The sequence below is a fragment of the Poecilia reticulata genome, chromosome 8 (genome assembly GCF_904066995.2).
Source record: "Poecilia reticulata chromosome 8, P_reticulata-male-v2, whole genome shotgun sequence".
NCBI lineage: Eukaryota > Metazoa > Chordata > Actinopteri > Cyprinodontiformes > Poeciliidae > Poecilia > Poecilia reticulata.
In genome coordinates, this window is record NC_088837.1 from 13,436,838 (window position 1) to 13,448,310 (window position 11,473).

The following is an 11,473-nucleotide window of genomic DNA, read 5'->3' on the forward strand; positions in this document are numbered from 1 at the left end:
ACCTGATGCTGACAAGGTTTTGAGTGCTTCAGTCTGACCTTTTCAGGGAAAAGTTCACAGAGATGAAATGCACTAACTTTTTAATGTAAACTGTAGCCTAATCAGCAACAAGTTAATACTTCTTGAACAACTGCTTGTGAACGCAACGCTCGCTCTAAATTATGAAATAGTGAATGCAACTTTACCACAATTGCAGAATTACCAGCTGGTGCAACTGTAAACCATGCTTGTGTGAATTCAAGTTCTAGTGGGTCAAAGAGAAGCTGCATAATTTGCTGATTCCTCAGAACGACCTGATTGCTTCAATCCCAGAGGTTTGTCTGAAGTAGTCCAGACGGATCTTATCACTTTAAAACTCACCGGACCTTCCAAAACGCTCAACGTTTAGAATGATTTACAGTTTGCTGAGAAACTGAGGCGCCTGCTCATCCTTTATATGTCCATGATTGATGCCGTTTTGCAAGTCTTTTGCATGCGTCTTGTCCTTTCTGTCTGCCTTTTAAAGCAGTCTGAGTTGTCTAAGTCAACATTCTTTGATTGGCGCCTCCTAAAAGACACCTTGCACACATTCCAGGACCTTTCTGTCTGAGCAAATGCATTCAACAGTTAATCTTTCAGCCTGAGATCTCAGTTCAGCGCAACAACAGAAAAACTATTTCCGTCTGTGTGCCCTGAGAGCAGACTCTTGGCTCCAGGCCTTCAGCTACCTTTTATTGCGGAGGCCATGCAACATTTGGCTGAGGCACGAAGAGGTCAGCCTTTACAGTTCATTCGGAGCAGCTTTGTGATCCTGCAGTGAGGATCATTTGACGATATTGTGGAGTAAGAAAAAAACAACAACAAAAAAACTGCTGTCTCACTGTGACAAAGGCCACCTAAACACAGTCTTTTACAACTACTTACCCACTGTTCCGGGAAGAATCGGCTACATTATAATTATAAGTCATTCCAGCACCATTTCCTGCAAAGCACACCCACATTGACTGATTATTCACCTTCCATAAAGGTTTTTAAGTCTTCCATAAAGACACAATCGCTTCTTCTGGCCTCTTCCACTTTCCGATCGTGTTGGATGTTTACATTCCTGCTCGGGTTCAAGTCGAAGTAGGGAAATAATGCACAGCTGAGGTTTTAATAACACGAGTGACCGGTGCAGTTATGCAACACAGAGAGCCCTTTGTGCAGGATAGTTTGTGATTATGCAACTCAATCTGTTTTTACAAGCTCAGCCTCATAAACACAAGTTGTTTTTTATTTTAGTTCTCTGGGGTTTTTTTTCTTTTTTTTGCTTCACGTGTGCATTTGTTTCTTTTTGGAAATCGGGGAAAATACCAAAGTCTGCAGAATGAAGAAAAAAAACAAACAAAGATTACAAATACCAGCACGACAACATGCCACAGGTCAAATCTCCGTCTTTATTGTGAGACATACCATCCAGGGAGCCGGGCGTACACGGTCAGCCAATACAGCATACTTTATAACAATCATTTCCACTTTAAACAGAGTGCAAAGACGAAGCGAAGGAAAAACAAAAAGGAACTCTGGAAAATCCCTCGAGATGAAACTGTTTGGTGGAAACAAAGCACAGAACGCAGATTCTGCTTTTTATTTTTTTTCTTTCTTTTTAACTAAAACTTTAACGTCAATAAATAAGCACTCTTCATTTTCATCAACGCAGCCTTTTTGTTTTAGCATTCTGACTGGATTTGCATTAAATGTGCGGGAAAGGCCATTAGGACTCAAACGTTGCTGTGTAGCTTACATCCAACAGCTTTTTAACCATCAGCAGCATGAATAATCAAAACGGCTTGGACGCCCAGGACATCACTGGAAAGTCCCATTTAGTCTGTGTAATTAACAACCTTGGTAGCTTTCAGATTATTACAGTGAGCTTTGACAGATAAAACCATGAGATGAGCTCTTGCATTTCAAGAAGTAGAAAGCAAAACTTTGACTTAGTGAAACTCAAGTAACAGGAGCCATTTTATATATATATAAATGACATTTTTTAGGAGCTCTGGGATTTGGGAGTAGATTAAATATATTAAAAGGAATAATTCGGTTTTAAAAAAAAAATGAGGTTCTGAGGAGCTAAAATCAGTAATATCTCCATTTCTGGTACTGGGAAGAGATCACATAGCAGTGAGTTTGTTAAAAAGTTAATAAAATATAAGATTAGTAGAAGGATAATAATTAGGTAGATGTGTCTCCCATTTTTGCATACCGTTGCAACTTAAAGCAAATTAAACTCGAAATGGTTGTTCACACTGTCATAAAGAAATTTCAAAAGTGGACAGTAGGAGGAAAATATCAACAATTTGCAAGTCATATTTGGTCTGTGATGGGTCTTGATGAATAATAAATCTTAAAAAATGTGGATATTAGGACAGATATGTGCTTTTGCCTCAGAGCCAGCCCCATGTCTCAGGACCTTAGCAGAATTTAATTTGGGGCTCAACTCAATTAAATCCCTTATATTTGCTTTTTTGGTGAATTTTGCAATTTGCATCCATCACAACTAAGGCAGACTGATATTGTTTAGCAATATTGAAGTCGCTAAGCTGAGAATAGATCACAAATTTAACAGCATTTTTTAAAAAGTTGCAATTTATATCCGCTAAAAAAAACCATCATTGCATCTTACAGATATAAACATTTGAAGAGTTAAAGTTGATAATATAAACTAAAGGCGAACCATTAGCCTCCCCACCACTGACGAGACTTATTCTCCTTTCCACAAACTTTCAATAAAATATTTTTTTTTCCCAAACAATTACTGACACTAACTTTAAAGAACCTCACTTGGGAAAAAAAAAACATAAGCAATCTCTTTAACGCCTCAAGCATTTCCTAAAATTAAGGTAGATAAGTTTGACTTGTAGATCTGATTCATTTCAGTCTGCAGTCAGATTGCTTCGAAGGTGCAGACACATGTCTGTGCCCAGCCGCTCGTGTTTACACTGTATCCTGACACACCCGCTTTTTGAATTTGCATGTCACGGCGAGTAACTTTTTTTTTTTTCTTTCCTTTTTTTAAACAGCCCATAAACAAAACACAAAACTAAATATGCCGAGCCACAATAAGGGGTCTGTCTACTACAGCAACAAAATAATCTGTGACTGTTTCTCCAACGGCAGTGACACAAGCAAAACATATGAAAATGCATTAAGTGCTTTAAATTCGATCTGCAACCGCAGTCCACTCACAAATCTTCTCTTCGACCGACATGAACAGATATTAGTAATACGAAACATGTATAAACCTTCATATATCTCAGGTTATAAGTTTGGTACAAGTATGAAAAAACAGCGATAGTTCCCTCCTTAAGCTCAATATGACAAAGGTTTTTTGTTTGTTTTTGGTGGAGAATCCCCCACCAGAGTGATGCATTCGCTCAAATAGTCGAGGGCACTTTCTTGGCTACAACATCACATCGGAGTTACAGTATAAAATGTCATAGGAAACATACTGGATTTGACTTATAAATTATAAATTTCAATATGTACAAAATTCTTGTGTTTTTCTTAATTTTTTTCTACATATGCACATATTCACAGGATCAGCCAATAAGAAGCTGGGAGTTCCTTTTGTTGTGTGTGTGTTTTCATTTTTTCTTTTAGAAAGAAACGTATTCCTTAAAGGTGACTGTCAGGCTGTTTGTCGTGATGTCAGTGATGATGATGTTCCCCATAAAAGGGGAGATATTTTTCGCAGGTTCCTCTGGAGATTTTTCACAGGATTTCTGCTCGTTCTCCTTGGCAGGAGGTGTGTTTTCAACTGCAGGCTCCGCCTCCACCGGCGGCTGGACTTCCGCTTCCACCGGCGGCTGGACTTCCGCCTCCACCCGCCTCCTGTTTTTAGGGCAGCTGAGGTCCATCGGCTCCTCCTGGCTTCCGTTCGCGTCGTAGGTCGCGCTCGTACTGTTGTGACGCGCCACGCTGCAGTGGAGGTCCATGGGTTTGTCCTGAGGTGGCGTGACCGCAGCGGTCGGCACGCTCAAGCTCCTGGACGCCAGGAGAATTTTACCAACGTTCCTGTCCTCCACCGGATCCGATAGCTTCCTTTTCCGGTCGCAGGGGAACGAGGGGATCCGGATTTGGTCGACGGCCGTAGGCGTCGGGATGGCCGTGTCGGCAGTCCAAGACGTTGGCGGGGAGCTGGCCGTCAGCTGCAGGGGCAAGTCGTCCGGTAAATCCGCCTGGCCACGGGCCACTTCGGTGTTGTATTCCTCAGCTGTGCTCGGAGATGGTTTGGAAAAATGTCTGTCTTTGGGGGAACACTTCAAGGGATGCTCCGCGACAGATACGGAGCTGCCCTTACAGATCTCTTTGGGAATCCCATTCTCCGGGTGTTTAGTCATTTTGGCCCCGGGTGGCGGATTGTTCTCTTGTGTTTTTGAACATTCCGTTTTCTCGTCTCTTGATGTTTCCCTGTGTTTATCCTTGACTCCGTGAACCTTGTTGCCGTCCATGTACTTGCTCATGACAATAACAATGCGTCCGTTCTTATTTTTGTTCTTGATTATCTTCATTTTGCTGCTCACAGCGCTGGGCAGAGTAGCTTCCTTAGGGTTGGGCTTTAAGGCATTCTCACTTTGCGCATCTTTAACCGGTTTCCTCACCTCCACCGCCAGCTCTTTGACTTTGCTCAAGCACCCGGTGTCTTTGTTCCGGATCCATTTCTGCTGCAGGGCCAAAGGTAGGTTCCACCCGGGATTCGCAAGCTTGCTGGCTGTCTCCTGAACTTTGACCACCTCCTTCAGCCTCGAAACCTGCGCATCATACATGTGTGGGTCGGGCTCGTAATGGTGGTGCTTCTTGCTGTTAAGCTGGTAGATGAACTTCTTTTTGCTGTTGTTCAAAGCGTCGGCAGGGATCTCCTGGCTGTTGGGTTGGTACTGATGGTGCTTTTTGCTGTTCAGCTGGTAATGCTGCGGCTGAGGACGCTGGACGGGATCTGACTTAAAGGTTCCCTCTGCATCCTGGACTGGTTCCTCAAGTCCCGCTGGGATGTTTGACCTCCGGGCAAATGATGGCACCTTAGCGGAAGACAGGAGAGGGTGGTTAATCATTCTACCCACATTCTGACACCTTTATTTGACAAAACCTCTGGAAAAATGTGAACTACAGACAAAAAAATGTAAAGAAAATAGTAACAATAGCCTCCTCAACGTATCTCATCTGTAACATGGGAGAAACTAAAACTGCCAAAGGATGGTGAGGGGGGGATGAACAGGTGATTTCCCATTTCATATATTTTTTTATTTTTCCATTTTGTATTTCTCATTTCTGGGTTTCACCATTTATTTCACCCTTTATTTGCTCTAATCTGTTGAATAATCTCACAATAAAAAGTGGGTTCTGCAAAGAATAGTAAGGGGATCTAAACAGTCTCTTGGAGTCTATGGAATCCATCACATCTGTTCTATACACTTCATATGTTTAGGTTTTACCCTTTAAAATCATTAATTGGATGCAATATGTTGAACAATCCCAGAGAGGCCTGAAAAGTAGTTTTATCTATTTTGTTGTTGTTTGTATTTTCATATTTTATCTTTAAAATCATCCATTTTCCCTAAAATGATGATCCGAAAAACCAATAGAAGGCATGCCCTGCAGAGAACTTGAACCTTTTGATCTGCTCCCATCAGGCAAATGAACCAAACATCAAAAGCAGAACCACCTGCTTACACAGATTTCTGCCATAACATATTAAAATAGCGAATTGCCGAAATGATCATGCACCTTGCATAAATCATATTTATGATTCATGTTAATGCCTTTTATAAACTAATCTCTTAAATGATCCCAGATAATCTTCTTTTGTTGTGCACTAGGTGCTTTACAACTACACACCCTCGATATGCAAAAGAACATGATGCAACATTTTCATGGTTTGAATGCAATAAAGTCTGTTTTACAGGTGGAACTGCTTGATTATCCCCATGCAATAAGGTGCAAGAGCAAAACAACCAATCAGGACTCATTTTAAAGCCTACGCCCCTTTTCACCCCAAACCCCTGGCTGACCCCGCAGCTGTCAGAGGGGCACTGCAGCGGAACGATCAAGACGCTCCGAACTGCAACCTCCAGGTCACACAAGTGCCACCAGACATGTCACGCTCTGCCTCCGATTGCCGGCCACGTGGCACGCCTCTTCGGGAGCAATGCTGCACAGCAATTGGGACGGACTCGAAATATATAATCATGCTTGGCTCTAAAAGCACTGCTGTAAATGCTTTGGCTAAGAGAGTCAAAGGATTGTCCTTTCTTTGTCCCAAAACATGACATAAAAGAAAGAAAGCCTCCTGCAAACACCAGTTGGTGCAAAAAGGAAGATTTATATTCACTTTGACAGGTAAAAACCAGGTTTTGCATGGTTGCTTTGCATGAAAATTAATAAGCCAGCAGATAAATCGAGTAAACTCGAGCAGCATGTTTTGAACCTCAGACAAGGTTCACAGTTTCAGTTTGTGACAAGATAAATCCACTGTGGAGGGCTACCTCCCACACTCTCTTCTTCACTTAAAGAAAAGCACGCTGACAGCAGGTGTGGCGCACCTGACTGTGCTCCTATTCTCTCGAACCGCTTACAAAGTGAAACTCGCTGAAGTGGTTTAAGTAGTCAGGCTATTTCCACAGTGTGGTGATGAATCATCAAGAAAATACCTGAAGCAGAAGATGTTTTGGTTTCGGCCCCCGCTTTCGGTATCCCATCATCTGCTCCTGCCTCTCTCTGAGAAAAGAAAAGATAATTATGTGAGCACTACCAGACACCTTCAAAATCTAATTACACCTTATGGGAAACGGCAGGTTTTCCTCCACCGATTATTCAAGGTCAAAAGTGGAGCTGTGATTCGGAGCAGTAATGAATGTCCAAACGCTGTGAAGCATTTTGATCCCTATTTGCATAGCTCTCCATGGTAATCAGCCCATTCCATATTCTCATTATCCTCAAAAAATTCAATTAGAGGACGTCTTTGAAACGTCCACCCTTCCTCCTCTGACAGTCAGCCATTGAAATCTTCCACATTTTATGCTGCAACCACAAATTTAATGTATTTTATTCCTTTTTTTTTTTCTTCTTTTTTTTTTTAGATGGACCAAATTAAAACAGCCTGAATGCACCCCATTCCCACTGCGAAACATGTCGGTGGCAGCAACATGGTGTGTGTACATCTGTTCTTTAGCAAGGACAAGGAAAATTGAGTTAATGAGAAGACAGACAGGGCATACTTGGAGGAAAGCTGTTAGAGGCTACAAAAAAAAATAAAAGCGTATCTCTGTTAAAATGGTCCAATCAAAGCCCAAACTGAAATCCAACTGAAATTCTAAATCTGAAAGAGTTGAGATATATTTACAGCAGGAACGCACAAGAAAATTCGTCCTCAAGATATCCGAAGACAGTAGAGACATACTTCACATATTTCTTACATGAAAAATCCAAATAAAACATGAAGGTTTGCAGTTTTAGTGTGACAAAACATGACATCACTTAAGGAATACGAATAGTTTTGGATTGCACTGTAAACATGGCAGTGAAAAAAAAAAAGCACAGAAAGTCTATGGAAAAACCTTTCAAAACCGTTTCCAATGAGAAGGGACTGGGTCGCTTGTTATTATAACAGAACTGGTCAGATCAAGGACAGCCCCATGTGCAAGAAATCGCCCCCTGATATAAGCCTTGACTCAGCATCGGCTCATAAATAAGCAGAGGTGGGCGAAGGCCAGCTGTAAATATGCTTCCCCCTAGGCGCGCTCCGACACCCACCCTCATTGTCGGCCTCGTGCTGCAGATGTTCAAACGATCAGAGCTGCCAGAAGATCGTCACAATAAACAGTCCCCACCGCTGTAATGTGCGCAATTTGGAAAACGCTGTCTAACGGGGTGACCCCTATTCACACAAGGTTTAGCAATTACAGACTCGGGTCCACCCTCCCCCCATCCGATGAGAGCAGAGAGGAATCCGCTACACACTCACACACACACACGCAGAAACAGAGAGTGCAGAGGCAGCTCTCCATAGCCATCCCAGCACACAGCTATACACTCAGGCAGGGGAGGCAGGCGGACTGCGGGGGAATATGAGAGCCGTACACTGGAAGCGTTGAGAAGCGCTGTGTGTGTCAATTAGCCTTTTCAGAAAGGCGAATTCCTTTCCCCAGCCATCGCGTCTTCACTCGGCCCCCTGAGCAGGCTGCTGGCCTACAGAGGGAGCATATGTCAGAGGCCTCATGGGTCGGCGCGATATGCAGTTGTGCAGGATTAAGTGACACTTGCATTTGAGTTAATTGACGTTCTGGTCTCTGAAAGCAACATTCGAGAGATTCTGTTTGTTTTTTTAAGGCCTGTGTTGAGGCTGTGACCTCTGTCTGCAAATATCTGGAGAAAAGATATGCTATCTTCTGAAAGGTAGTTGTGAATAATTTGTCAAATAGAGACAGCGGTTGGGAGTCTCTATTTGACATGCTGAGTCAAGGCTTATATCAGGGGGCGGTTCAAGGTAATCCCACTTCCAGGTCAGCACCAGAAAGTTTCGAAATGGGTGTCCAGATGGGAGAGGATCTTTTTTCTTTTAATGTCTGGTGTCTTGCTGGCGTGGGCAGAGTACAGTGGGTCTGGTTGCTGTGCAGCATCAGCATTTTTTTTATGATGTCATATTTATAGGGAAGGCATTTATTTCTACCCATATTTGTTTTGCACAAAGACGGATAGACATGAAATGCGTTTAGAGAAGACAGGGAAGTGAGTGACAGACAATCACAACTGCTATTGCATGATGGCAGGGGAAAAAAACACAGGATTTGTGACAAAGGTCAATGACAGGTCGGGCTGTTACTGAAAGAACAAAAAGCAGAAGCGAAAACAAGAGACTAGCTAGATGGACGCCACTTATAATTAAGTTATCACTTGATTTTAGTTTTGCCTGTACTTTGGTGTCCAAACAAAGCAGCATAGGCTTGGTTGCTTTAAGGCGTTGGTTGATAATTTGCAACGCAATGATCTTTATCAGGTTTTTGTCATATTTAGAGAAGCCAGCAGCTGGGAATGAGTGACAGATGGACATACGAAACACAAATAAGTAACATAGAAATAAATCATTAACAATAAACATATTTAAATGAATAAATGTGTGTCCCAACCCTTTGCCTGACCTCTCCCCTGAATCTCTTTTAAAGATGAGACTGTTTAGTCAACCCCTGCTCTCCTCTCATGCGTTGGCGCCACTGCCATCTCCTCCTCCTGTTAAAGCCATAATAAACAACCACACTGCTGTCCTTCAATTAGGCCCTCCAGTGCAGATCACCTCCTAAATTACCACCTGGGATGCAAAAACAAAGGCATCTAAATTGTAGTTTGATCCACCTGGGAATCTGCCTTAGCAGGATTTTTCAGTATACTCTCCTACTTCATTTTCTCCATTAAAACGTCCCATCAGGACCCACTGGCATTGGTTGGGCATTAATTAACTTCTGTTTTGGGTCCTCTGATATCAAATATCCATGCTTAGTCCCTCAGATCCAGTCCTTCCTTCAAATAGCTTGATTTGGGAATTCACACCATTACATCCGCTGTATTTAGACCCCTCCGCCACCCCACCTTCCTCTCCTGGGCAAGAGAGCAGGGAGTAGGGGGGAGGAGGAGGATGGGGTGGGGAGAGGTTGAGATATTACATCGCCCCTCCTCCCGTGCCCTTATATGGTCATGGCTGAAGTTGAGGCTTTGCGGCCTGGTCCGAAATCCACCTCCGTGCACAGAGTCGCTCACCTGTGTTGAAACGCGACGAGGAGGCGCGGGTCCAGGATGTTTTCCTCCGGCTCCCATGTGTTGTACCTGCAGAGAGGAGAGGAGCCAACAACTGTCAGGGAGCTGCTGGGCTGTCACGTGCAAACTTCCTTTTTTCAAACTGACACGCACATGTCTCCCACAGACACATTCCACGTATCTTCAAACAGTGCTTGGACAGGTGAAGCAGGGACAGAGCGAAAACAGAAACATCCTTTGGATACAAATGATCCCCTGAATCAGCTGATAGGTTGTTTTGTGTGTGTGTGTGTGTGTCTTATTTCCAGGGTGAATTGTAAAAACAATGAAGATGTCCAACCGCAGAGGCAAAAGAAAAAAAAAAATCAACCATAAATTGAATGTGTGTGAGTGTGCGTGTGTGTGTGTGTATGTATTATCCAAACGCTCCTTCAGCTCCAACATCGAGTCGGCCATTTTAGCACCACTATGTCTCGTAAATTCGCTGGCAGAGCAGAAATAATTAAAACGGGATTACATGGCTGTGCCTGCCACCCCCCACCCCCCTCCCAACCCCTTCCCTCGCATAAATTAGTGAAGGCATCCGCGGATCCACTGAAACACACACTCACATAAACACCCGCGGATTCGTGCGCGCAACGCCCTTCATAACTAGGTGCAACACTTGCATTCGTTAATAATGTTTTGGGTTTGTTGTTTAATGACTGCGCTGGTGCAATTTGACGGGCGTGTTTCAGACTTACTTTGGAGACCAGCCGCGCCACTTGACCAGGTACTCGATCTTGCCCTGAGATGGTTGTGTTGATGAGGGGGGGGAAAAAAATTGGATCAGGCTCGGATTCAAGCAGATGCAACATTTCGACGGAGTGCACGCGTCGCTTTTCCCCCCACTGTTACCTTCCGAATGCGCTTCTTTTCGATGCCCTCCACCGCGAAGACGTGCTCGCCGGCGGCAGGGAGCTCCATTCTCGGCTCCGGTCCGATCCGATCGCAGTGAGGCGGCGAGGGGAGGAGAGGGGGACGCGCGGCGAAAATGTTGAAATGCCCTCCGTTCGGTGCGTGCCGCGCCGTGCGCGCCCGGTAGTTTTCCAGTTGGATCCGAAAAATCGACGGTATTCCCTCCACCTTCTCTCCTCCTCTCTCTGCACACTCCTCGGTCCTGGCAATGAGCGTAGAGATATTCACAGCGGTGCCGCTGCAAGCAGCTCTTTTCGTGCAGTGACGTCAGGACGGGAGGAGGGGAGATGGGTGAAGACCTTGCAGAAAGGTTGTAGTTTTTTTTTGTTTTTTGTTTTTATCCAAAAGCTGGACTTCAACGGTCGACGTGATTTGAAATTCAAAATTTATCACCTGATCTGAAGAAAAGTGCACAAAAGAAAAAAAGAAAAATCCACAGTAACATATTCGTTTTGTCCAGAGCTGGATTATGTGTCCTAAAGCACATTTTTTACGTTTGGTCCCAGTTCCAGTTGCCGTTATTTATTAAAATAAACTGGAAACTAAATTCCTCTGACTTACACTCATCTAGTCATTAACATCACCCTCCTTGTTTAACGTGGTAGACACAGCGCCATGCTGCGCAGACTCGTTTACTCAGCAGAAACAGGAGATCTGCTCATTTTGATGAGAGGATGGATGAAGCTGTATGCAAAAGACTTCTAACAAAATGTACATAAAACCACATTTGAAAGCAGAGTCGCTCCTTGTG

The 11,473-nt window shown here is 43.7% G+C and overlaps 1 protein-coding gene across 1 annotated transcript; it reads right to left on the minus strand.

Annotated features, from left to right (window-relative positions):
* Positions 1-1,395: 1,395 nt before the first annotated feature.
* cbx4 (chromobox homolog 4 (Pc class homolog, Drosophila)) lies at positions 1,396-11,097 on the minus strand. The gene is made up of 5 exons (XM_008416782.3): positions 10,663-11,097; positions 10,509-10,552; positions 9,769-9,834; positions 6,669-6,735; positions 1,396-5,039 (listed from the first exon to the last, which is right to left on the minus strand). Exons 1-5 carry the CDS (start codon positions 10,729-10,731, stop codon positions 3,618-3,620), a joined length of 1,668 nt encoding a protein of 555 aa, XP_008415004.2. The 5' UTR covers positions 10,732-11,097; the 3' UTR covers positions 1,396-3,617.
* Between the last annotated feature and the right edge of the window lie 376 nt (positions 11,098-11,473).

Bases quoted from the DNA above. Each gene is read 5' to 3' on its own strand.
- cbx4 (XM_008416782.3), bottom strand. From the start codon at position 10,731: ATGGAGCTCCCTGCCGCCGGCGAGCACGTCTTCGCGGTGGAGGGCATC. The intron at 9,835-10,508 runs GTAAGTCTGAAA...TCCTCTCTGCAG, and splicing joins TGGCGCGGCTGGTCTCCAAA to GTACAACACATGGGAGCCGG. The intron at 6,736-9,768 runs GTGAGCGACTCT...TTCTTTTCTCAG, and splicing joins CTCGTCGCGTTTCAACACAG to AGAGAGGCAGGAGCAGATGA.